Consider the following 27,666-nt stretch of genomic DNA (forward strand, 5'->3'; position numbering starts at 1 on the left):
GAATGACTATCACCAACAAATTCAACATATCATTTTTGTCTTGGAGCACAACATAAAAACTGTATATATGAAGAAAATAACTGTGTAATAATTAGATTTATTGTAAGATATTGACCTTACTAGAACTTGTTAACGTGGCTACACAAGCTAACTGGCTCCCTAAAAACCTAGTTTCTTTTGATGTAGCCATATTCAAATACCCAAAAACATATGCATTGAAGAAATAATAAATCAGGCTGTTTGGGGTTTTTAAGGTTTAGTTAATATGATTATATTTGACAGCACATTGAAAATTGGCAGGAATTTCTATGTTAAGTAAATCAACCAGCCTTATTTTTTCAAGATTTGCCTCATTACTTAGGTACAGAAATCAGTGCTGTCATGACTGTGCTGTTTCATTTTTCAACTATATTCCCAAGTAAGTTCTCACTCTGTGACTGCCACATGATACAAGTTATATAATCAGTAAAATGGGCAGCCACCTATGGTACCAGAGATAAAGATTTTGCGTTTGATCTACTTTTCTATTTGAGATATTTAAGATTAGTATTATGCCAGGGGAGAACAACTTTGTTCCTGTATATCATATTTATTTAATTTTCACCAATGGACAGCTTCCAATGGCAAGCAAATTGCATTGTAAAAATCAGTTGAGTACCTGATAGTCAGAATTTCCTTTGGGAAAATACAGAGTCAGAATACTAATAAGCTTTTTCCTTCCCTCTCCATTTGATATAATTAGACTTCTGCCTTTATGTTGAGAAGAATGGATAGGCTAGGCTAGGGCAGGATAGAATGTTTTTTCAAGGATGGTAATTCTCTGAATAGCATTCTTTGTTGCCACCCCATATCTCAGAGTACATAACACAGTTGCAAGCACAAGTTGCAAGCAGTGGTCTGCATCTCTCTAAGTGCAAAATTTGTGAGTAAAATGGAGAAATAAGAGTGTTATTTGAACACATATGCAAACCTACTGGAAATCAGGTTTTTACAAGGTGAATTAGCAAAACACAGGCTCCATGTATACTTTTCAAAATCTGAAATAACAAAATTCTCAAAAGTAACTGAGAAACAATCCTTTTTCTCTAATTTGCTTCTTTGTCATGTGGAAGTTAACCCCAAATTGTCAGCTACCATCTGGAGGAAAAAACACAGCTATCAGAATGGCCTATGTTTTATTTCAGGCCAAGACTTAATAGGGAAAAAAACCCCAAATCCAACTCTTCTTATTTTCTTTTCCCCTTTTCCTACCCCCCTCCTCTGTGCTGCTTTATATGTGGCCATCTGGTGAAGGGCAATCTCTTCCTTCTTGCCCAAAATTATCTACAGCTGAACCTTGGTTGCTTTGCTGCAACTTTTTTTGCTCTGGCCTCTTTGAAATAGGAGCCTTCCCCAGCATGCCTTTTTTTTCAGGAGACGTTTTACGTTCTCGATAAGCCTGGATAAGGCTCTTTTGGAAGGTACAGGCTGTTGCTGTTTCTCTTGCATCTAGTAAGTAGTTGCTGCTTTTTATTTTTTGTTCTTTTTGAGAAAGCTAATGAATGCCCTTTCCATTTAGGGCTGATTTTATGCTCCCTTTGACCTTCATTTCCTTTTTCTTTCAAAAAGAAATGAAGCTTTTCCTTTTTTTCACATGTTTGCAAAGCACTTTGAAGGGAAGGGTGGGAGTCAATCATCACAATCCATTGCTTTATTTCTACTAACAGGACTGTGCATTTCTCTCTGGCCTCTCACTGTGTCTGAGAATAGCATGACTATCCAGAGCAGGGATGTGAATGTATGCAAAGACCCACCATGACCTCGGAGTCAGACAGAAAGTTTTGCCAGCTGATGTTGTCTACCAAGCCATGATACACAGTGGAGGGCTGGCTACTTGCTTTGGCGAGCTCTTGGAACAGAAAATGGAAAAGAAAGCAGTTTTGATCAGATAAAAGGAGCCCTAGGTTTACCCCTCCCACTGAAAATAGCGTGTTCTACCTTGTCATCTGATTTCTCTTCTCTTTAGCTCCTAAAGATGCAAATGTTGTAATGGGCAGAGGAAAGTGTTTGGTGTCTTCTCTCTCAGTATTAGTTACTGTGATGTGTGACCTCTGTGAACCACAGAGGTGTAAACCAAGTAGTCAAAGGCGGGGTGGCAAGAAAGAGAAATGTGTAAGCAGGGCAATGAAGAGGGCTTCTTTCTCTTTTATGAGTATGTGGTTGGTTTTCAAATTTTGACTAATTTAAATGTTTCTCACCAAATCAAACAAGAACTATATGCACATGAATGCAAGAATAATTATTGCCACCTGGAAGAACAGCAGTGCAGGACAGCAGTGCAGAAGTCTAGACCTGTGTGTACTTAGGCAAGCGCTAGATGGTTTTTTTTTTCTGTTTTCATCTCAGATGGGCAATTTCCTGCATGCATTAACCAAACTGTTTAAATCCTAAATATGATCATCTTTACATTTTCTGCTCCTGAATCAGAAGGCTTTCTTACCTGATGCAAAAATGTACACTGGTTATTTTTCATTTATCTCAATAATCATCCAGCTTTGTTTCTTAATCTTGGTCCTATTTGTTAGTCTCTGAAATATAGGGATCAGATTTGGGCAGTTACTACACTTTAATTTTTAACTTTTGCATTGCTATATGACATGCTTTTGGAGAAAGTAAGGTCATGAAAGGAGATCAACAGTGTGTTAGAAAACTATACAAAAGTATCTGGATATGAACTATTAGAGCAGTTAGTACTTAACACACAAACTTGGAAGTTGCTTTGGTGACTCTTAAATTTTCTAACAAGGAATAAATAAAACAAACCCTTTACTGGCAGAGACCCACAGTGACCAGTGTTCACTATTATAAAGTAATTTCATACACAGATAGGTATGAAATTTCATACACAGGTAGGTGTGAGAAGACATTACTCCCAGCTAAACAGAGCATGAAGCAGAACTGCCAAAACTGAGTGCAAAGTGAACTTCAGCTTCTGGTGCTGCTATTTTTACTGAAAGAGGCTCTGCTTCAGTTCCTCTTCTACTGCAGAAGGAGCCTTTGCTGCTGTCACACAGCTATGCTCTGAAAATTGAGGGCCCAACGTGTTCCTGGTGCAGATATTTTATTTTAAATGCACTACAAAACTCATCACAAAATCTTGCTAAGGTGTGGTGTGGTTATAGTTGTACCAAATTAGATTAAACATTTCTTTTTTTCTGTATTGTTTATATCACCTTGCTGGTGTGACTGACTCCCACAAACTAAAGGTTGGGAATGAAGCTTCAGTTGCTGAAGACTGAGTTACACAAGTAATAGAACTATAAGAATTATAGGCTATAGGCATTTTTTGACAGTGGTTGATTCTCTGTAGTACACATTAACTAACTTTAAAGACTGCTAAGTCTTTAAAGCATAGAGTGCTTGATTTTTAGAATCCCACAGGCTCTCCCAGGCAGATAGGAACTTTCCCGCTATGTGCAGTTTGAATTCAAGTGTTTCAGCACTGATTCAATACCAGTTTTGTGCAAAATATTTTCAATGGAAAACATACATGAATGGTATGGGTGACTGTAGTAACTTCAGTGTGGTGCCCTTTATTCTAAATGTCTGTTAAAATCAGTAAGGCAAACTATTAAAACTATTTAAATTATTATTTAAACTACTGAATAAGGAGGTCAGGTGTGGAAAACATATCATTCTAGTTTTCTCAGGTTTGCAGATAAGCCTGTGGTAGAGGGAAGGAAGTGAGCCCAAGCACCCTGAGCCCCAGTTTTAGCACCCTAACCACAAAACAAGCTTTCTCTCTAATCAGACATGTGCCTGAGTAACTTGATGAATAGAGTTCTTCAGTTCTTTCAGGGAACCCTCCGTAGCAATACTTCATCTAGATAAGAAGACTTTCTTCTCCTACATAGCCCATTATTAGACAGTTTGAAAACTTGAAGTCTTTTCCTTAAAAGGGAATTTAAACTTAAAACTTGAAGACTTGAACTATTCCTTAAAAGTTTTATCCTGCTGAGGTTTTATCCTATTGACAACAGCATCAGTGCACATGCACGTAAAGTAAAACACAATTTGTGTTTTTCTTCCTATATGAAAGCTATTCTCCACCTGACCAAAAGCCATGGCTTGCTGCTTTCCACAGAGGCTTGGTTGTCTTGCCAGATGTAACCCCTGAAGACTGTGTTATGACTCCCAGCTGTAAGCTGAGAAGGATGTTGTCTTAAGCACAACAGCTCCAAAATGGCTCTTTCTGACAAGCCATTCACACTGTAGGAGCAGCAGTGGCTTTGTTTCCACTGAACAAGCACAGTCTGGGCAACAGCCAAGGCTGAAATATCCAAAGTAAATGCAAACTCAGAAGAGGGCTTAAAGCCCTGTTTCTGCTTCCTTCTATGTAAAGTGAGAATTGTAACTGGTATTTATCTTCCTTCTAGAGTTAATAGAAGTTTCCTTGAGCCCTAAGGAAGGAGGAGATTGTCTTAGAGCTATAAATCAGTCTCTTATCATATCTAAGGCTGTGTGAGCTTCTGTGTTAGATCAGTCCCACGCCCTTGTAGTTAAGAATCTTGCTCATCTGAGCTTGACTCAACCTGGATGTTAATTTCCCTCTGACCTGGAGCCTTCTGGGCCTACATTTCAGGAGCCTGCAGCACCTCCTGCCTTACAGATCTGTGTGTGCACTGACTGCACCCCAAGTACAACCTGAAATAAAGCTAAGGAGACAGACATGCACTGTCTCCCTTCCTGGAAGAGAGTCGAAACATTCTCTGTGATGCCTGCCCTGGATGAGCTGCAGATCCAGATCTTGTGTGGTGATGGCTGATGGGTCAAAGCAGCTTCTTTGTTCAGACACAGCCAGTGTTAAACCAGTTGGGATTCAGATTTGAGCAATCAGCTAGGCAAAAGCTAGAAGCCATTCTCTGTTGCTATTAGTTACTATCCCATCTTAGCCAAAGTTTGCATCCAGTTAGAACTTTGGACTTTGCAGAAATCTGCGTATCAGTTTTAAGCATATGGCTCTTTCCCTTTCCTCCTTCAGAAGAGTAAGTGCAACAGCAGCCACACTTTTTTCCATTTAGAAGGAAGTGGCTGGATGATGGATGCTGAGCCTGGATGCTGCAGGACCAGCGCCGGCCGTGTCATTTCCCAGCTTTATACGGGTACCACATCACATCACCCCTGCGGGCAGCGCGCTGGCGTTCAGCATCCCGGAGCAGCCCCGCGCTGTCCCGCAGGACTCAGCCAAGGGTGCCCCCTTATGGGGAGCGCACCGGGACAGCCCCGCGCTGGAGATGGCCTAATTAAGATAATAAGTAATTAAGGAACTAGGAAAAGGTGAGGCAGAAACAGGGAGATAACAGGCTTTCCTCTCCACCCTCTCCCTGAGCGACCAATTAAGCCGACGTAATAAAAATTCCAGTTAAGTTTTTCAAGAAAAGAAAATTCTTTATTAACTACACTTCTGTGAACAAAATGTTAAAAGTTTCTGGTATTGCTATAAACACACAATTCGATTATAAAAATATTTGCAAGCAATATGTAAATTAACTTACTTCCATTGTTCCTCTGATGGTAATAAATCACTTTCCTGAAATACAGTCAAAACAAATATAACTTCAAGTTGAACAACAGCCAGATAAGGGTTTTCTCATCTTCGCCCTCACCACCCCCATTGTCCTGTGAGATGCTGGATATGTTGCTAAGCTCCCTCTCCCCCTCTTGCATGGAAATTGCTTAGGACACTGCAGAACATCAAAAATAGTGGTCTTGCAATTCCTTCAGGGTAGCTGACCAACAGGGATGATGGGGTATTCTAGAGACCTACAGTTATAGCATGACTTCAGCCAAAAGCAACCTTGGCAGCTATCTGGACCAGCACAAGACAGAGTTAGGACATCAATTTGCTCAGGGCTGAGTCCAGCTGAATTATTGAAATCTTAATGGATGGGTATTTCACTGCCTCTCCAGGCCTCCTGTGGCAGCAAATTCTCTTTTACTTCTTCAATACATGGGGGCAAAATCACTGCAACAAAATTAGCAGGCTGAGGTTTAAACAAGATATCTTCTAGGTTTATTCAGAAAGGTCTGGGTCTGATCTTTCAGATGCTCTAATCGAGCAACTGTGCAGGTACACCATAAATCCTGTGGTATAGCTCACACAGACAGAGGCTGAAAAGTTGACTTTGAGTACTCAGTGAAGTCTAAAGATAGTACTTCTGGTTCCAAATAGAGAAGGTCATTATCAAACATCTCATTCAGGTATTGTTTTTCCTCCCAAATCTTCCAATTCTGTAAGCGTCTTTCAATTTTCTATAAAAATTATAAAACTGAAGGGGATAATTTTTTCTTGGTTTTTTTAAACAAGTGTTTGTTGTTTTGGGTTTTGTTGGGTTTTTTTTTCAGTTGAAATTGCCATATGTGGTGGTGGTTGTTACGGCTAATGGAAATTGAAGTCTAAAGGTGCCCTTCTGTGCTGGTTTTTGCCATGTACACCATAGTCTTGTGGGTGATGTGCCCTTGAGTTTTGCTCCTGAGTATTGAAGGATATGCTACAGTTTTACCATCTGCCTTAAAGAATGTCATGGCACTTTGAACTCATCTAAGGGAGAAGCAGGGATTGCAAGTCACCGTTCACCGGGGGAGAGATGTACATTTTAGAAGGATTTAAGTATCAAAAGATACAACTTTACCTAGCAGGAACTTCAAAGCCATCTAGATGTCCAGCTGCCATTCTGATTCCTCAGCCCTTTTTGCTGCTTCTCTCAGAAGTGTAAGGCAAGAAGCTCCTGATCTCATGTCTTTTGAAGGTGACGAGGATCTAATTGAGGGAACAAGGGAAAAGAAAACACTCACTAAACTTTTGCAGAGTCAAGCAAAGGTGTTGACAAGTCAGCAAATACGGTAAAGCAGACTTGCTTTTGTAGTTCAAATGTATGGTAATGTATCTTTACAAAAATACTGGATTACACATCCGCAAACTCTAATCTCATTAGAGCTGAATTAAATTACAACAATTACATTATATAGCCCAAAGTAGAGATGTGTTTCAATTCACACTGCATAATTTATTTGTTTACCAGCTAGCAAGTGATAAAAAACTTGCAGACTCTGAAAATGCATTCATATCTTGCTAATTGAATCTGATTTCTGTTGTCACTATGCAATAAAACTGGAAATTGCTTGGGATAGTTTAGATCTCGCTTTACTCAACATTGCACACCATAATTCGATTCTGTAGCAAGCTAGGAACTGGTTGAGAGTTGCTTTAACCCAGTTAACTGGGTCTTAAGAATAAAAATAGTTTTATTTAAAAGACAGCAGACCATTTGCTAGTATTTCAGGGTATTGTATACTCTTTTCCAGCTTATTAAAGTGAAGAAGTTATAGAAAATATTAATTTTTTGTTGTTTGCTTTGTTGTTTTGTTGGGCTTTTTTTTAACCCAACTCATTCTGACAATGACACCTTTTTCTCATGTGTCAGCCTATCTGCACTAGAATTTGGATGTGACAGTGGAAGTTTTAGTTAGCCTCCGGGAAATAAAAAATTAAAGGGTTTGGATGCAGCAGGGACCTGTAACATCAGTGCATAATGGGTGATCAGTGGCTGTATGGCCATGGGCATGACTTGCCCTCAGCAGTGGCAAAATGACCTGGCAAGAAAATATTTGCTGTAAATGCTAAACTCTCCTCTAAACAGTGTCTGTCAGCAGCAGACTCAGATAAAGACTAGATACCATCTGTACAGTCAGGGCCTCTCTTCTGGTGGCTCGGCAAAAAGTACTTGCTAATGAGGTGTAAATTAACGTTACCCAAGAATTGTGCCTGGGCTTTTGGATACCACTACAGTTGTGATGAAGAGTGATTATGATTAATGCATAGAGCTAGCTGCACAGAGATACCATCTCACCCTTGCCTGTTGTAAAATTTTGTGAAAACTGTTTTATGTCAGGAAATGGTTGAAAGTCTCTCGATGGCTCCATTTTCCAAGAGTGAAGGAAAAAGACACAGAAGCAGAGGAGGGTCTAACAGTCTTGGTCCCCAGGAGAGAGCTGGTAAGGGGGTGCCCAGGCCTGCTGGGCTGGCTAGGAAGGGTGGGTGATGCCAAACCAGTGGGCTGAGAGGCACGAGTGCCTTTTTTGGGGCAGGGGCACTGGGTTTTAATTTAGACGTACAGGCTTGTCTCTGCCCCTTCATTGTCTAGCTTCCATACTGGACATTTAACCCAGAATATGAATCAAAAGATTTGCAATAAACTTTAACAAATTAATATTTTTCTGTTATAAAAGTAGCTGCTTTATATTTCTAAGTGCTCTTTAAAATGCAACAGCAGAATCTCTTTAAAAAAATGAAAGTGTAAAGAGAATTTACCTGTGACAAAGCAGAAATTTTCAAGGGAAAAGTTGTATGTTTTTATCCTATTTTGTCCCTTTCTTTCTACAGTGTTTTAAGGAACAGGAGTAGGCAGCCAAAATGGGACTGGGTGTTAGAGGAATGTTTCTGCATAAACTAACAGCACCCAAGTTCAGTGTGCTCACACTGTACCTTTGTAGCACTTACCAAACAAGAGTGTCAGAGCACTTGGCAGAAATCTAATCAAAAGCAAGGAGCTGTGTAAGATAGCCTAAGCCAAATTTAAATTGTGTGCAATTAACATCAGGGGCTCTGTTTTTCCATCCCAACCTCTTGATGACCAGGCAGCCCTGTAAGTTGTTATCTTTAACCTACCAATCAACAGAACACAACAAACACTTTAAAATTTATTCTTTGAGCTTTTACCCAAAGAATGCTTTTCTGGATTTGTCTATGTTTTCATAAACTTGACATGCTTCAAAGGCTTGCTTTAGCCTTACAAGACAGCAACTTTTTCCTGACTGACTAGGCTGGATTCTGGGGCTCCTAGGAAGCAAAAAAATAATGGATTTTTTTTTTTCTTCTTGGAACTTTTGTAGGAATGTCAGAATTGCTGAAGCTCTAGGCTGGGTCTGTCAGATACCTTTGGCAAATTCTCAATGCGATAACTACAAAACAATATTGTCCGGGAAAGGAAAACCCATTAGGAAAATAATAGTAACTAATATACTTTTTATCTCAATGCATATAATTTATCAAGAAAATAAAATAACACAAAAATATTCATTGGATACATTTATGATCAAAGAATAAAGCAATACAGATAAAGCAAGAGGGAGATCAGCTGGTTTCACTATAAGCTCAAATTACTGAAAATTGTTCCCCTCTACAGGCAATAAAATTTTGTTTTTCTAACTACCCCATAAAATGCAAAAAAGGGACCTATTTTTGCAAAAGCTGAAAGGCTATTGCTTTTAGTTGTCATTTGCACTGGGTAAAATTAAAAGTGCAAATTTCTATGCATTGAAACATGCATGCACACACAGTGCTCTGTACATTGTCTATTTTATGTCCAGCTTCTGGATATTGTCAGATAAAAGAAGAACACTTTTAGCTTGTGAAGGTGTTCTTAAAAAGCAGCAAAACACACCAGACAAGAAATAGTAAATTAATCTGCCAAAAAAGAACATTAAAATGTGTTTTCTCCTCATATCTGCAAAAGTTAGTGAAGCAAGCCTCTTTACTTCAAATAATGAAAATTCAAGAAACAATTCCTTTGTTTCTCCAGTGATGTGACTGCTTTAGGTAGAGAATATTTTCTGCGGTAACAACATACTTTCTTTTAGTAATGTTTAATTTTTTGCATGCTAGGCTTGTATATTTCACCTTTTTTTTTTTTTTGTTTGAAAAAGGAAATCTAAAAATGTGCATTTTATAAAATGGAAGCAGGTGAGATCTTTATCATCCCAGAACCCCAGAATCTGTGCACCAATAAAACGTTTTGAAAGACTGGTTGTGGGCCATGGTAAAGGCAGCACATGCAGAGTTATCTTCCACAACACTATTGGGCATTTGTCCCCCTACAGAAATGGGAGATAGCTGCCATAGAGAAGTAACATTAACTTTGCCTCTGGTGGTGTTTATTTTGTCTAAGGCACCACTGGATTGGAAGATGGTGGTGGAGAGTGCTGGAAGGGCCAATGGACAGCACAGCCAGTGGGACCAGGGTGCCATGATCTTGCAGTCTCAAAATCTGGTAACGGAAGAAGCACAGAGCTGCCATTCAGGGAGGCTCAGAAAGCAGTAGGAGGGAGGAAGCTGAAGCTGGGGGATAAGGTGCTGCACTAAATAGTGAAGAGAAAAGGGCTGGGGGACAAGAGGTGTATTTCAGTCAGAGTGCAGCAAAGAAATGAGTGACACACATACACCCGTACTGGACCTGCTGGCTGGTGTAGGAAATCTGCCTGAACAGCACAGAGTTCACAGAGCCCAAGCCCTTTATGCTGCTCAGCTGGTGGTTCAACACAGTGTGCCTGTCACCTCAGCGTGCAAAGCTCTGGTGCTGCCATCACTCCCTGAGCTGCAGTGCTGCTCCTGAAGGCACCAGAGTGAAGCAATGTGGCTGCAAATGCCTTTGTAGTGTGGGCAAGGAGCAGACCAGCCCATGGCACACCGGGGAGGCAGCTGCTGAGCAGCCTGGTGTGTGTGCAAAGCAGCTTCCCCAAATAAAACCTGACAACTGGAGCTGCTGTGAGGCCTCTGGAGCACTGCTGCATGCCTCAAGTCCTGGGTCACATGCTGAAATCCATGCCATGGAGCAGTCGTGTGCGTTTTAGTCCTGTCAAAGTCAAAGGGAATTAAACACATCTTCAAAGTCTGGCTTGTGCTCCAGCACTCCTTTACCCGGGAAGCACACGGTCATTGTGCTGTCCTGCTGCAGGGAGGTGCATTTCTATCCCACAACAGCTTGGAGACAGCAGTAATCAAGTCAAGGCTCATCATACTTACTGCTGCATTTTAGCTATGTTTGGAAGACAGCACATTCCATCTGAATGTGTATAAGGTTTTACACCTCGGAGCAGCAACTGCCCTAAAGCTCCCAAATTTTCAAAGAGTTACATGGAGATTTATCCAGCCAAATCCCATTATAATCAATGGGAGCCGGGTGAATAATTACACCGCAGTTCATTATAAATCGTGGGGAAGGTTGCCACTTATTGCTGATTATGATGCTGACTTTTTGCAGATATAGATCCGCATATCTATTGGGAACTGCACTTAGACCACCAGGTTATTTCACATATTGGTAGAGTTTCCGTATTTACTGTGCATATCACTTCAAAGGACCGAGGTTGATGACTTCTGGTCCACTGTGTTAGCAGTCTGTCTCCTCTCCATCTCCTGTTGTTTCCTTTCACAATCTGAGTAACAAAAAATGGTGGTGTAAATAGAACTCCAACAAAGAGGTCTGTTGAGCCTGTAATGCTCCTCTGAAAGGGGGCTGTCTAGGGGATGAATGGAGCAGCCTCAGCGGAGCAGTGGCAGGGAAATAGATGACTTGGCATTGGACAGTGGCAGCCAGCAGGGTGCATATGCCCAGTGTAGTGGCAGATAATGGTTAAGCTAGTCAGTTGGAGGGCTAAATGAGAGGACATTGTCTAACCCTGTAACCGTAACTAAATTGTAACCTGAAAAGAGTTTATAAACATCTGGCTGCTAGCCCATCTCTGGAGCTTAATAGCTAAATCTGAGGTGCAGAATTTTTAAGGCTGCTAATCATTATTGCAAGTATTGCTGCCTTAAGCAGATTAATTGCATTTCAGGATTGTAGGGAGTGTTAAATTGTGATTAAAGCATCTCATTTATGACTGACGCTATTTCCATTTGGAAATAGACACTAATTTGGAAACTTATTTCAGTTTTATGACATCTTGCTACTGATTTTATAGCTCTGCTAAGTATTTAATGAAGAATTCTAGTCCAGTGGTACACCTTAACGTCATTAATTATTATATTCATGTCTTTATCCAGATCCTCATCTGTTTAAACTTGAATGGAGTAAGTGACACATCTAGATCTTTAGAATTCTCACAAGTTAAGCAGTGCAGGAGCACATTTCCCTGTATGGTCCTATTTTATTTTAATATTGCTATTCAGTGACAATGAAAAGCATATACTGGTTAGACTAATAAGCATGTGACCTTCTCTGCAGATTAGCTTTTCAAGCTTTTTATAGCTTCCATTATTAATAGGACAGCATCTATATGCACCAGATCTGTATTGCAAATACTTACAATAGTCGGAATAATTTTCTAATTACTTAAACAATGCACTGTAGCAGTACCAATTGAAATTCCTGTAAGCTGCAGGCTTGCTAATTGTTTCCTTTAGTAAACCTAATTTATAGGGCTGTGCAAATAGTTGCTGGGTTTAAAGTATTTTGGCAGCTGAGCTGAAAAAAATGTTATGGACTGGATGGAAACCTAATTTCTTTAGAATTGTTAGCACAGCACAAGGATTGATTTGAGGTTATAGAAACATTTTTTAACACCTGGCAAACTGTTTCATTTGGTTTTCATGTACATTTAATAAAAGAAAAGGATTGGATCATAAACATGAGAGGGAAGTAGTCCCAGCTCTCCCATTTTATCTGCTGGTTGAGTGAGTAGGGCAATTTACCTGGGATGTTAACAACTTATATTCAAGACTCCAAACTGCTTCAAACTTTTTACTAAAAGATTTGCCTAACACTTGGATGAAAGTCTTAGTGCTGGAAATAAAGTATTCTGAGGTGGAGCTCTGTTTCTTTCCTGGGATATCGAGATTTAAAAAATAAACCAAATGGATCAAGCAAGTAAAAGCAGAATTTGTGGGTCAGGTTCCATGTGATGAATGTTCTCTGTGAGTCTGATGTGGGACCACAAAACACAACTACAGAGGCAAGAGAGAGACTGAGGATCAGAGATGGGCTCTGACCCTCCTACTTCATGTTCTCTCACTGCTGTGCAAAGGCAGTAACAGAGTCATTGGGCCATAGGCTTATTCTTTCTCTTTCTGATTTATTCGGTAATTTTAGATAATTTGGAGCATACTCCCCATTTGAGTGTGTAGTTACCAAATTCTCTGGCTACTGGTGAAGCTCTCAATGTGAACCGAGACATGAATACAGAGGGGCAGAGAGGACAGATTTAAACCTGGTCTCCCATGACCTAGACAAGTGTTTGCCATCTTGTCTCACTTATCTATTTGAGTGTGCATGAGTGAGTATAGATAATGACAGTGACTGTGCAAATCTGTTACCAAAACTGGAATATACAGGATTGTGAAATGTTCACTGTCAGCCTTGGAAATGAAAGGGAAACAGCACTAGGTGAATTTCCCCAATTTGTTTGAGTCATCCAAACCAATAAACCATATAATGAAAAAAATGTTCAGCCAGCTGTACTTGATTAATGAAACTTCTCATAGTGTGAAAATTGACAAAGACCTTGGGTTTTCCATTTATCTGAAATTGCTATCAATACTGTAACTTTTATAATGTTTTTTGAAGAGGCTTTTGCTCTGGAAAATCTCTGAGCAATATTGTACATTTGGGGAAACTTGTTTAAAAAAAAACTTGCAAAAGCATTTTTATTTTTTGCTGTTCTCTAGGCTTTTTACTGGATCTGGACTGAAACCAGCAACTAACAAGGTCTTATTTTTCAGTCTTTCTGAAGACTGTGCACTTTTTGACAGTCTTTAGGTTTTCTTCCTGTTCTTTAACATACTTATGATTTAGCTATCCCAATAAAGAACCTTCAGGTCTTTTTTCCCTTCTGTTTTTTACAGGACCAAATAAGATTTACTTGAGGATAGGTCTGCTATGTCTTTGTTGCTTTACTCTGAATGTGTCTAGTGGAAAGTAAAATAAAAAAGAAGGCACTTTGCCAGGCATGGGCGTAACTTTTGTCATTCAGGTTCTCAAGGTCAAGTCTAACAAATCTAACTCTTCCCAAAGGCAAATATTTTCTTTCTTACACCTATTACTTTCTTCCTCATCTGCAGCCTCCCTGCTAGCTGTTGCATTTGTACCATAACACAGTGAATGAGCATGAAACGTCATACTAACAGCTCCCTTCTAGGGTTAATCTAGTGGCAGATGACTTGAGGACCATGCAAGGCCTTGCCCCAAACTGGGGGTCTGCAGAGACCTTTTGTATCCCTATCACTGGAGATAAAGGTGAAGAACCAGCCCTCCTCCGCCTTCCCAGGGATCTGTGCTCTTATCTCTGCTCGTTGCTCACCAACACTTTTATCTGTCAAAACCCTCTCTGCTGCCCTAGCAACAAGCATCCAGGCTCTTTTCCAGCTGACATAAGCTTCCTGCCACCTTTTGATGACAAGTGCTTCCAACATTTCCAGCTGTCAGGCTTTCAGCATCTGCTCCACATGTCACCAGGCTGACTTCATTGAACTTCAGGCAGCTTTGCACTTTGCCAGTTGCCTGACACTATACCATGAGAATGACTTTTCTGACCACAGTTACTTCTCCACCTCTTTATATGCCAACACAGTGACAATCAGGGTTGATATTTTTTCTTCCCAATAGCTTTTGCTATTGCATTTGTATACAAGCACATGTTTTATTCAGACGTAGCCAGCTATTGCATTTTAGCTATCAGCTATATTAGAGCAGTGGCTTCATTAGGAGTCCATCTACTCACAATTCTTCTCTTCTAATTGGAGTTTGAGCAGGAGTGGCTCTTCTGAATCCTTGGTGTCCTTGACTTACACATAGCATGAAAATTAGAAAAGAAGTTCTCTTGCTGCTGAACAGTCAGACTCTTCAAAATAGTCAATAGTGGTACCTCTGCTTCTATTAATGTATATGGAATTTTACTGCTGTTTTCCCTAAGACCAGCTCCAGGCCATCATTTCACACTTCATTAAGTCCACCTAGAATATGTGCTGGTACCAAATTCCCTGGCAAATCTTGCCCTCCCTCTGTTTCTGCACTGTCCGTTCAATTGTGTGTCAGAAATGAAATGCATCAGCCAGACGAGAATCTCCCACTGAAGCAGATAATGCTGTTACAATATTCACCAGCACCTCCTTCTTATCTCTTTTTTGAGGACTGCTGTGTGTAAAGTTTTCCACAAGCTCTTCTAGATCCTTTTTCTCCTTGAGAGGATTAAAGATAGAATGAGTGTGGGAGACAGACAAGCAGGAGGAGAGTCCAGCTGGCAAATGCTGCAAGCCTGGGACCCAAGATTACCATAAAACTGAAAAGGAATAATTTTCACGTCCAAGACTCAGGTGTGCTGAGCCCTGCCCTGCAGATGGTCATTATTAGACTGCCATCTCCTGCCTGCTGCTTTCCTGGCTTGTGGGAGCTCAAGGGCTGGAACAGCACCCCAGCCCTGGCTCCTTGTCATGAAGGGTAGGTCCCTGTGGGACCCTTTAATGTGCTCCAGAGACAGACTATACCAAGATGAATTTGATACTGCAAACTCTTTAGCTGCCCTCACCAACTTACCATGGTTCTGAGCAAGCCATAGCAGCAAATCGAGACAGAGCCTGCTGTAACATGCTTATTTCTTTGCAAATGTCTGAGCTGAGGGCCTGTTTTTGAAGTGCACTTTGAGACTTCCCTGCATCACTTGATCCCCATGCAGACATGGAGATAATGCAGCCATGGAACTGGATAGTTCTTCTTCTCAGCAGCCAAACTCATCACAAACCACTCATGGCATCTAGTTGTTTCTGTTCAGGGCACATTTGAGGCTGAGTAGAAGACCTGAGCCCACACACTGTCTGCCTTGTGTGATCGAGGAATATGGTGGGAGCACACGGTTGGCAGTGGGGTGTGGAAAAAGGACACTCTATGGAGCAGCTTATATTTATGCAAACAATACATGTAGTTATTGCTAGGTGAACTTCACCCTAAGCTAGGTTGTGGCACTTTACCAGCACAGATGTGCTATATTGTAATCCATGTTCTAATTGTCTCCAGTGATCCTTTTGGGTTTCACATGCGAGAAAATGCATCTCTTCCATCCATTTTGAGATCAGCTCACCTGGTTAGAGCATGGTGCTAATAATGCCAAGTTTGCCTGCCTCATTCCTGTATGGGCCATTCACTTAAGAGTCTGACTAGATGACCCATGTGGGTGATTTCCAACTCAAAACATTCTGTGATTCTGTGAACTGTGACTATACTTGTGACTTTTATACTACTCCTTGCTATGTGCTAGTTAGTTGCAGTAGTTGCAAGGCAAGTGTTAATGTAGTTTCCAGCTGTATTGTGTTGTAGACAGAAGTATTTAATACAAATATTTTCTTGTTCATCTATGTAATGTAGCAGTACAAAGTTGAGAAGGATGCTAATCTTTCTAGCAAGGTTTCAAAAGTTTAGTTCTGAATTGAGGGACTGATTGTCATGCAGTGTTTTCTTGTGAAGGCAGAGCTAGCTTTAGAATTCCAGAGGTACCTTATGAATTTACAAAGTCTGTTTCTGTGGGGAAGCCAAGATGTCTTATTTCAGCCCTTCCAGTAATTCTCATATTCTAGTCAAATATTGAAAGAGAAGTGTAAAGGCAAATTTATCATTTCACATGTGTGGGATAGATTATAATACTACTCCTTGCTAATATTTTCAACAGTCTAGGTCCCATTTCCAAAATCCCTGGGTGCCAGGTACTTTGAACTCTCTAAGGATATGTCTTGCAGCCAGATTTTTAAATATATGTGGATACCTCAAGCAACAGATAAGCATCTGTAAGCATCTAACAGGATTTTAACCACGTCTTCTTATGTTGTTTCCAAAGAAGTTGTTTTTTTCCTCCTTCTGTTGTGTAAGTTACTTAAAAAATCAAAACCTAAGAATACTTTTGAAATCTTTGAACTTGTGCTTTAGTAGATACTTTCGAAAATCCATCGCTATTTAAAACTCCCCATTGTGTGAAAAAACCCTGAACAACCCGCCATTCATATCACTGGGATGATTGAAGTGCTGCAGATCACAGAATGTAAATGAGACAACTTTTCCCATATTGAGGAATTCAGCATCTGAAGGAAACAGGCTGTGTGAGGCTAATAGATTATCTTAAAATTATTTTTCTTCCCTCATTGAAAACAAATGCTTAAACCTCCTAATCCTTAAATTACAGTGTATTTTCTTGTCGTGCTTGATTCTTTTTTGGGGGGGAGTTTCCCTAGTTCCTGAAACTCTACCTCTCAAAACTGTTTTTGCCTTACCTGTTACAATTAAGCTATTGTTTTGCTTAGGAAAGTGGTCTGACTTAATTCAGGTTTGTGCCTCAGAGTAAACTGAAATGATTAATAGCTCTGCATGTGCCTAATGATGTGAGCCCTGCAGCCACTAAAGCACCTGTCTCAGTGTGTAACCAGCCAGGGTTCCCTATGGTGCATGGCTGGAGATTCACATAACAAAAAAGGCAATTAGACAATGTTAGGGATTCGAATTTAACTAACAATGGCAGGGAAATTGCCAGGAAAGGATTAGTTATCTCTTGCCTGATAAAAACAGGTATCACTGGAAAAATCTTTAGTTGCCCTTCCATAGCTGCTCCATGTGCTAAGTTTTGTGTCTAATGAAGACTGTCAGGGTTAAGCTCTGAAAACAAAGATCTGGAAAGTTGAAAGTGTTCTTAAATTACCATTTCTGCTACCTTCTTAGATCAGTCCTAAATCTGCCAGTTGCTGCTGGTTTTGGCCGTGCCTCTAATGGCAACCTGTTTTGTCCAAACAGAAAATTCTCCATGATTTTAGCATCACTTTTGTGGTCTGAAAATGACTCCAAAAGGATGATCTGGGTTTTGAAAGAGCTGCATTAATAGTATTGCCTTAGTGTGAGTCTTAGAGGGTGTATAAGCTCCTTCTTGTGTCTATCATGTAAGACACTGAGCATACCTCTAACTTGTGCTGGTCTTTCTGGCCGGACAGCTGCTCTGTGTGTGATTGGTTTTGGAGTTGGCTCCATGAACTGCTCCCCAGTGCAGCTTGCTGTGTTGGTTGGTTATTTTGATCAGTCTGAGAGCGATGGGCTGGCTGGCTGATTGCTGAGGTGTTCCTCCTGGCTGGGTGACAGGCTTGCTGCTGACCCCGGCCAGCTGGCTTGAACTCCGGTGGGGAATAGCGGCTAATATTTTCCAAGGCATCTAGGTGATTTAGGAGCCCATGGCGCACCCTGAAAGCAGTTGATGCATTTGGAAAATGTTACTCTATTAAACTCACCCCAAAGGGATGCAGTGTGGGCTAATTTATGTCTGTAAGAGAGCTTGGGGTCTTGGATTCCTGTGATGTGAATATCTTGCACTCTCCTCTTTGTACAGAGGCAAACAAGATCCATTCCTGTGGTTGTTTCACCAGACAGTCAGGCTGTACTGAAACTACATCTGCTGATAAGAAAGCAACTTCTAGATAAATCATATAGGCAGGTCTCTGAAGCCTAGAAATAAGAACTTCTGGCTCCAATAACAAAAGCCTGGCTGCCCAAGCTAAGGAAGGCTGCCTACTGCTCTGGTAGCAATCAATCCATCGCCCTTCCTCTGCCATTGCCAAATGTGGCCACATCACAGAGGCTCTCAGAGCTGCTAGGTTTGGTGAGGATGGCAGTGGACTGCCAAAACAGCCAAAGCTGAGCTGCCCTGCTGGCTGCATGGGGGTTGTTTGTGTCCCAGCAGGCACCTGGGGGACAATGTGGTGGTCCCTTCCTGAGTCTTGGTGGCTCTGCTCTTGGCTGATACCCTTGACGGCTGAAAAGAGGTAGTGAGACATCTAGAAGAGGGGTGAGAGAGGTGCTCCATGGCCCAAGATTGGAGAACAAAGGGTTATAACAACAGGGAGATATGCAGGAGACCTGCTCATTAAGGAAAGACATGTTTTATCTGTGTGTTCTTCATTCTTGCTCACATATTCCTTATACATCTTTATATTCCCCTACTGCAGAATAGGTATATTGGCCTGAGGTGACCAGCATGTGTCTGTGATGCTCCTTCTGGCATCTAACTGTCCTCCTGTCCTCACAGAAAATCATTAATCAAATTTACATGTCTCTTGCTGGATTTTCCTGCTGGGTCTTTTTGAGTCTTGAGCTGGTCATTAGGATTTTTGTGGCTTGTGTGTATTTATACTGCATGAATTCTCTAATATACAGTTCTGAGGGCAAAAGTGTCTGTATGAGAGGGGTGAGAGAGAGGCTGAGTGGCTCTTCTGTAGGTGTCTGAAGTGAATGAGAAGTAAGGGAGAAAACAAAGGATTAAGAAATAATTACAGGATAAAGAGAAAAATCAATAAAAAAAAAAAGAGGAAAGACTGTGAGGAATATTGCTGATGGGTTTTAAATTTGAATTTGGGCAGTCATTTTGTTTTACACATGCGGGGGAAAGAAGCTGGAGGGAGCCTTGGTTGCTGTTATGCTTTCAAATTATAATCTAAGTGCTGCCTTGATTATACATCATTCTGATTGCTGTGGGCTTGTGATTAGAGCATAAAACTTGGAGAAAAAAATACTCTGTTTTTCTTGACTGTAAAAGACTTGCTGGGTGGTTTTGAATGAGTTATTTCACTTCACTTCACTGTGCCTCATTTTCCCGATCTGCAAAAGAAGGATATTAATGCCTATTTTTGTGAAGGCAGTCTGAGAAACTAAATGGAAACTTCTGTATAAATGTCAAGTGTCATTATTATTGTTCTTAAACTAATCCATTGTAGTCAGATGCTTTTATAGTTTTTATGAAAGCAAATACAATGGAAGCTACATAATTGGCTGCATTAAAATGTTGGTTTATTCAGAAAAAGACAAAAAGTGTCTGAAAAAATGCAGCAGTCAGTTGCCTTTTTTCATCAATTGCAAAAAAACTTGTTAGGAGTGAACCATAGCATACCAGGTACTAAAGTTACTCTGAAGTATATGTGACACAATTATGAGAAGTAACAGGCTCTGACAATTTTTGTTATATGTTTGGCTCAGTATATTCTTGGCACAGTTGAAGATTTTCAGTTATTTTTGAGCAAGTAAGAGTAAAAATGTGTTTACTTCTTTGCCAGTATCGGAGAGATGAAGTTTCCTCAGGCTGTGACTTTAAAATCCTAATTTTCAGTTGAATAATTTGCAGTGTCTGGCTTTTACACCACTAGAAACAGGACAACAAACATTGACACTTCTTGGTGAGGTGGACATGACAATCTCTTAATATAGTACTGTTAGAACAAGGTAATGGAACTTTGGGAAAAGGTGAATCCCATTAGCGTTCCCATTTGCCTAAATCCTGTTAATCTGAAAGGTAATCTGACCCCTGCCAATGCACCTTGAGGGTGGATGATCCCAGTGATTCAGCCAAGGCCACATGCAGAAGGCTTTATCTGTAGGGCATCTGTATGGCAGGATGGCCTTAATCCAGGACGCTGATTATACTACTAAGATTGAATGTTTGCCAGTTTAGTTTGTTCTTCTTCTCCTGAATTTGTCCTGACAGGAACAGGATTTTGCTGGTGTAACAGTGTTTATGTTGTGAGAGTGGAAGGGGGATGTGGTCTGGGGTTTTTTTAACACTGGACACTGTTGATCATCGGTAATATGTCCTCATACATTTAAGTAATTTGGCAAAAATCTGACCCCAGAGCAAGTAACTTGTGACCTGTCTGTCCTCATCAGCATCAGTACTGCTGCCTTCTAGGACAGCCCAACTAAGATAATTGTATAGCTGATGTAGGACAACTCACTATCTGTAAGGCAGGCTTTGTGCAACAGTCCTGGCTGTTCATTTTCAGTCCCCAGAGACTGCATTGCAACAACTGCCTCTTCAAAGTGCTTTCCTCCACAAGGCACACACTCCTGTTTGCTGCAGGTTCATCTTCAGACAGCTCCTCTTTGTGAGCTTGCTCCCTCTAGAACCAAGGCTGTTCAGGTGCAGACATTACATCATGTGCTGAGCAGAATGGGTGGAGTGATAAAAAGCCTGAATGCAAATGGCTCTGTAAGATGATGGACACGGTGCTGGTGTTAAAATAATTACATCATAACATGAAAAAAGTAAAATCTGTTTTTCCTTTACTTTTTTTTTTTTTTGTGTGTGTGTGTGTGTGTTATTCTTGTACTTTTGAGGACATTTGTGAGGATGTGAGGATTGCTCCTTTCTTCCTTGGTCAGCATCCTACCGCTGTTTGTACCAGGTGTAGTGAATGCATTAAGACTGTGGGAGAAGGCAAACAATTTTTTTCTAAAACAATGTACCATGGTGGATCTTTGGATTTCATCTTTTTATCCTGATGGTGAAAAAATTATTGATTTTTTATAAATTTATGAAAATAATATTTTTTTACTTGAAAGAAAAATCTAGTGTTGGATTTGTATTCTCTCAGTGAAGAGTTAACCTAAAATGTTGTTCTTGGGAATATGGGATTGCTTATCCTGTCAGTGAAGCTAAGAAGAATTTTCTATGTGTAACAGAATTTTCTATGTGTAACAAGATTATTTTTCAAGGTAAGTACAATAAAATTCAGGTAACACTCTTCATCAGAAAACATTTGTAAGAAAAATGCTGAAAAACATTCATTTAGTTACACTATCAAGTAGGTTTTATTTTCTTTCTCAATAAGAATAGTGAGTGTACATACACACAAGAAAATGCCTTGCTCTACCATTATTTGGAATTGCAAGTTGCAAATGACATTTTTCTCCTTAATATGTCTTTTTCAAGAAATGGAAAAATTGATTAATTTTTAAGACAGTGGTCTCATTGCAGTTCCACATCAGGAAAGTCCTCTGAGAAGATGACAAAATGCAGGCAGTCGAACAAAGGAGCCACAGAAAAAAAGCCTCATTTCCCAGAGCTCAACAGACACATATTAAAATGAACTGACTGAACCTCAGCCCTGTGTCTTGTGGGCTCATCTTCAGGGAAATGAGGTCCACTATGTATTTTCTGACTGCAGGACTACAGGCTTCCTCATGCACTTCTACTGGCCACTTAGGGTGGAATGACAAATTCTGCTTTGCCATGACAAAGTCATGGACAGCTTTCTCCCAATTCTCCCAAAATGGATTAAAGTGAATACAGACAGAGACAATGAGTAAACTATGATGTAAAGTTTATATACAAGAATATAACATTTATCTGGAGTATTTACAAGGTTAATTAAAGCAATATTTTACAACTCTTTCAGGTTAACCACTACGTATATTACAGTTAGGCTACAGATGGTTTAATTTGCAAAATAATTAAAAAAAAAAAAGTTGCACTCAGATCAACCAGCTCCAAAACTTGTTCTTTTTTTTTTTCTGAGAGAGGAGGGCTTAGACACGTGGAAAATAAAATGTGAGAGTGGTTAATATACTCTTACTGGTGCCTATGTATCACATGCAAGAGTCGTAACGTGACCTTAATAGTGTTAATACAGACGGCAAGCCATTTCACCTCAGTGAAAGCGTCGTGCCCGCGGTGACAGGCCAGCCACACGCCTGGCTTTCTCTGCATCTCCTGCTGTGGCACAACAAACATGCACATATACAGAGAAGCAGCACTATAAATGAACCAGCATTACCGAAACCAAGAGGGAAAGACCTCAGACCAAAGTCACGTTTGCAACCATAAAAAACCCCCAAGCTTTAAGCGAGATACTTTAATACTTCCCAAAAATAGTCATAATTTGTTTTTTATTACATTTTAACCTATGTACAAAAATGGAGGGGCTCTTCCCCTCTTGGAGAGTGGTCACTGTGTCTTGTGCCCACGGCATCTCGAGGCTCAGAGGGGCCAAAGCAGGAAGGTGCAGGAGGCCCAGAGAGCTTGGGACAGGGGTGGCTGCAGGAGACAGCCAGAGACAAAGCCACTAACACTGCAGTTTGCGGATGCTGCGGGAGAACCGCTTGAAAGCCCGCTGCCCTTTCTGCCACCGCTTCAGCGAGGTGATCACGAGTTCCCCAGCTTGCTTCTGCCCCATCACCAAGTAGGGCACGTTGATGTCGTTCATCTCATCGCAGGTACACTGGAGGCCACCTTTGAGCCAGAGCACTATCTTCCTCAGATCTCTTTCTGTCAGCCCATTCAGCTTGTAGATGGTTTTGCTCTTTGTTTCGGGGGTGATCTTGGTATCCCCATTGATGTAGGCAATCTCCTTCACTTTTATCTTCAAGGCTAATAGAGTGAGGGGAGGGGGAAGTGGGGAGAGGGAGAGAGATTGAGAGGTTTTTTTCCCATTAGTGCACATAAAGAGGACCTGGGGAGGGAGGTGCTCTATTGCTAATTAAACTGTCAGGGCTGACAGAAGAGGCAGCAGGTGGCTCCATTTCTAAAGCCACAAAGGGCATGCAAGTCATTTCAGTTTGAATCAACCTTAGGGCTGAGGTTTTTTGGATTTCTTTTCTCCTCTTTCCCCTCCCCCTCTTTTCTCTTCCTTTCTAAATTAATATTTTTTCCAGCTTTTCTCCTGTTTGCAACTGAGAGAGGGCACACTTGCTACACTAAGCAGAGCACCATTTTTTTTTGCTGGGAGAGGACAGCCTTCCTGAAAGTAGCGTTTGACGGGGAGGCAAGTACCTAGACCTAATCTGAAACCTGATCTCCGCTGCAGCTCAAAACTTCTACACTTAATTTATTAGGCTGGAGAGGATTTTAGGCAAACCTGTAAGGAAATGATATTTCACATGCATTGTTTTTTTGAAAGAATAGATCCCATGGAGGGCAAATTGGTCCAACAGCTGCATTCGATTTGGTAAAATAACTAGGAGGGGGATACAGGGCTCTGTAAGAAGCTGTGGGGCATGTTTAGCTTTAGGAGGATTTATCTGAGTGCAATTTGCCAGGCCAAAACTATTGGTTGTTTTAGCAATTATGTCCCACAATCATGGTTTCAGGTTTTGGGTGGGTTTTTGTCTTCTTTTTTTAAAGACTTTTGAATTGTTGTACATACTTATACTACAAATCTGTTTCCAGGTATTAAACACTGACCTATTGTAAAAGGATTCCCCTCCTTATTCCCTTTTGCTCTTGAAATGCTAATGTGTGGATAATGTGTCCTTCAGTTGTCTGTGTTGAAGGGGCTTTCTTGTCCTCTTCTAACCCCAGATCTTCCCATTAAGTTTATATCCCCAATTGTCTGTGCATTACCTTCTCTGTCAAATGATATATAGAGCTTCATTCTTAATCTGCGGAGAGAGTCTTTCTTACGATACACTGAGATTGGTCATGCGGCTCTGTCTCAAACATCTAAATGAAGCTTTGCTCTACTTCTCCCCAGGCAATAGCCTGCATGAAAGATTCTCTTTTTTTTCTTTTTTTTCATTTTATTTTCTATTGGGCTTGCCAGCAACATCCACATAAAAGACCACTACTTCAAAACAGTAAACAGAAAAGAATGATAGAAAGGACTACTTTTTACTCCAAGGTGGAATTTTATGTTTCATGACCCAACGGTCAAAGCCTTGCCTTTATTCAGGCACATCTCTTACTGACTCCCCTGGGAGCTGTACCTGATCATTGACTCTCAAGTTTCAAGCGAGAGGAGCTCTGCTTCCACTTACCAAAGTCATTTTTGCAGAGGTTTTCCACGATGTCATTATCGTCTTCATTTTTGTTTTTGCAGGCATCACAGACCTTGGGTGCTGGAAATGCAAGCAACAGTCCCCGTCAGACCCGGGGAGAAAGGAACAGCAGGTGGCGTTGGGAACCCTTTGGGAAACGCCAGCTTTCCGTCGCTTCATCCCAGACCCTGCTCCTTGTCCCCCCAGCCCTGGAGCTGCCCGAGCACTTTGAGGCGCCTTACCTTGCTGCAACCCGCTACAGGGGGGAAGGTGGGCTTTTATGGTTACGCCTCAACCAAAAGTTTTTGTTTTAACGGGGGAAAAAGTAAAAGAGGGGTGGGGAGGGAGGTCGAAACACGACACGGAGCACCCTAGCTCCGCGCTACAGCGACGACCCACGCACAAGGCGACCGACCCTCTGGATGCCGCGCGGCTCCAGTGCCTAATCCGAGACCTTTTCTTTGAGGACGGAGACGGGTGCAGGCCGGTGACAGTTCCCCGACGGAGCCTACGGTTTCCCCGCTCCCCTTGGAAAAGCCTCCCTGAGCCTGGTCTGCTGCCACCTCCCTAGTCCCCCCCGTCCCGGAGCACCGGGGCATGCTGTAACTCAAGGAAGACGCCTTCGTCTCCCTGCGGAAAGACGGGGAGGGAGGCACCCCGCTGTCGGGGCGGCTCACCGGGGGCAGATGCTGCCCGCCCGGGGGCGACCCGGCCGCGCCCTCTTACCTTCCCTGGTGACGGGGAGGATGTGGTCGCTGCTTGCCAGCGGGATGCAGAGGTCGTTGTCCTTGGGGAAGCGGCTGCAGTCCAGCATGTCGGGCCAGGGGAAGCCGAAGGCGGACATCACCGGGGCGCAGCTCTCCTTCACCTCCTCGCAGAGCGAGTGACAGGGCTGGATAATCTCGTCCAGGTCGTCGATGCAGACGGGGGCAAAGAGGGAGCAGAGGAACTTCCTGGTGTCGGGGTGGCACTGCTTCTGCACCAGCGGGATCCAGGTGGACGCCTGCTCCAGCACCTCCTGCACCGTCTCATGCCCCAGCAGGTTGGGCAGCCGCATGCTCTGGTACTCGATGCCCCGGCACAGCAGCATCGGGGCGGGGATGGGCTTGCAGTTGGAGCGCTTGTAGGAGAAGTCGGGCTCCCCGAAGGGGAAGAGCCCGGCGGCCGAGCCCATGCACTGGGACGCCAGCAGGAGCAGGGCGCAGAGGCGGCGCTGCATTTTGGGGCGCGGAGGAGGTGGAGGGGGGCCCGGCGAGAGGCTCGGGGGGCCGGGGTGACGGGGCGGGCGGCGCGACGCTACCTCAGCCGCGGGCAGCGTCCCCCAGCCCGGGCTCCTGCTGCCAGCCGGGGACGGAGGGTCTGAGCGAGATGCTGGGGCAAACGGGAGTTTTCTGGATTTTTTTGTATGCAAATAGCAGGGGGAGCGGGGGCTGGGAGGAGCCTGGTGACAGCCATCCAGAAAGGATTGGTCACTACTTTCTCGGTCTGCTTTTGCTCAGGGGGATTGTCTTTTGGCAGGAAATCCTTGCAATGAACATAACCGTGCGAGCACGGGGAAGGAGGGAAAGATCCCGGCGAACAAAGAACCCCGAGGAGCTCCTGTGCCGGGCAGGGGGCGCGGGGAGCTGGAGGTGAGCTCTGCCTCTGGCACAGCCACTGCGGAGCGGCGGGACCCCGCTGCCCCCGGCACCCCCTTGGAGCCCGCCTTTGGAGCTTTCGCTGCCAGCGGACGGGAGATGTGGCCGGGCCGGTTCCCGGGCAAGGGGAGAGGCTAGCAGCTCCCTCAGCCCCCGGGGGGTGTCTGGCACCTCCAGCCCCTCCCTGCGATGCTGGCAGGGCTCGGCCCGGCGCTGGAGCCGCAGGCAGCAACTGGGGGCTGCCAGCACTCCCGACCCCACTTCGGCTCCGCAGCGCCCAGCCCTGGGGGCTGCCAGGCTGGGCCCTCCTCCTGCCCCCAGCCCCTCCTGTCCCTGGCTCTCCCCTGCCAGGAGCAGGGTCCTGCAGCGGAGCCGGGCCCTACAGCCCCTGGATGGCCCCCGACTGCCACTGGGGTTTTCCCCGAGTGGAAGCATCCAAGTGCTTTCGAAATACTAGCACGTTTTTGTGAGGCTAAAAGCTCCTGGCTCTGTGCAGCATAGGAACATCCCTTTCCCTTCGCTCCTGTCTTCACCTAGAAACTCCCTTAAAGAATTGTGTTTGTGTTGATTTACCACCAAGGGGAAGACAACAGGCAAGGCACTGGGATCACAACCCAGCTTCAGTGTGCTTTGGATAATTCTTGGATTTTTAGTAATATTATTTATGAGATTATTATTGAAAAGAGTAGGCCTGTGTAGTATCATTTTGTGGTAAACCACATTCATTAATCAGCTACTGAATATTTCTCCTTATAGAGATGTTTTATGGGAAGCTAGCCTTAGCCATGATGACTTCTGTAAATTGCAGGATCCCTGTACATCCAGTTTCCAGACTGGGCTTCCCGGAGATGTGAGTCATTGCTTGTGGCATAGGAAAGAGATGGGACCTGCAGCATTCCCACCAGGAAGGCACAGGGCTGCCATGCTGGAATGGCTGCAGTGCTGCCCCATGCAGGCTGCTGTCACACGGTGAAGCTAGTGCCAGCTCTTCCAGAGGAGATTCCAAGATCCATTCCAGTGGGCCAAGCTGATGAACTTAATCTCCCTGTAGGCCAGCTTCTCTCCTCAAGTTGTTTGATACCTGGAAAATAAATATCCTGAATGTCTAGTATCACTTGTGGTAAAGCTTAAAAGTTGTCTGTTTCTTACAGTGCCATATATTCTTGCCATTAAGTGCCTTTAAAAAGAGCATATGTAAGCTTCTGGCCTCAGTTGCTTTCCTAGCAGTGAGCCCCACTGATGGCTTATAGTGCCTATTTTAAGACTGATTTTCCAAGTCCTGGGGATTGCCAGAGGCTGTAGCCTTTGCTACTTGCCAGGAATGTCCCTTCCATCTCCTTTGTGCTGGTTCTACCAGCCTCGGTCCCAAAACTCCTCTTCGGTGGAATGAAATCTACCAGCATGTTTTCTCTTACCCTGAATGGTTGGGCTGTCCAGCAGGTCTTTGTAAAATGGACAAGTTTGTGGTTTGTTTTTATCTCCCCTTTTTTTCACTGCTTCTCATTTTTTGGAGTCATTGATATCCCTTCAGGTGGATTTCAGCACGATCAGAAGAAAACGTGCCTGCTCCATAAATTCCCCGTACACTGCTTTCCACAGATGCAGCCAGCTAGGCCATGTGGAAGCAAAGACCCAACTCTGAGCAGACTGTTTAGACTAGAGATAATAACCAT

The 27,666-nt window shown here is 42.7% G+C and overlaps 1 protein-coding gene and 1 long non-coding RNA gene across 2 annotated transcripts; one reads left to right on the forward strand and one right to left on the reverse strand.

Annotated features, from left to right (window-relative positions):
* The first annotated feature begins 1,355 nt into the window (after nt 1-1,355).
* Nucleotides 1,356-27,177, forward strand: LOC146438169 (uncharacterized). The gene is made up of 4 exons (XR_014851679.1): nt 1,356-1,491; nt 24,419-24,626; nt 25,875-25,987; nt 26,802-27,177. It is a non-coding gene; the product is annotated as an uncharacterized LOC146438169 (long non-coding RNA).
* SFRP2 (secreted frizzled related protein 2) lies at nt 21,909-25,754 on the reverse strand. The gene is made up of 3 exons (XM_085058553.1): nt 25,083-25,754; nt 24,357-24,437; nt 21,909-22,971 (listed from the first exon to the last, which is right to left on the reverse strand). Exons 1-3 carry the CDS (start codon nt 25,573-25,575, stop codon nt 22,667-22,669), a joined length of 879 nt encoding a protein of 292 aa, XP_084914679.1. The 5' UTR covers nt 25,576-25,754; the 3' UTR covers nt 21,909-22,666.
* Nucleotides 27,178-27,666: the final 489 nt, after the last annotated feature.

Source organism: Lichenostomus cassidix, chromosome 4, assembly GCF_008360975.1.
Source record: "Lichenostomus cassidix isolate B80296 chromosome 4, HeHo_3.0, whole genome shotgun sequence".
Classification (NCBI taxonomy): Eukaryota; Metazoa; Chordata; class Aves; order Passeriformes; family Meliphagidae; genus Lichenostomus; species Lichenostomus cassidix.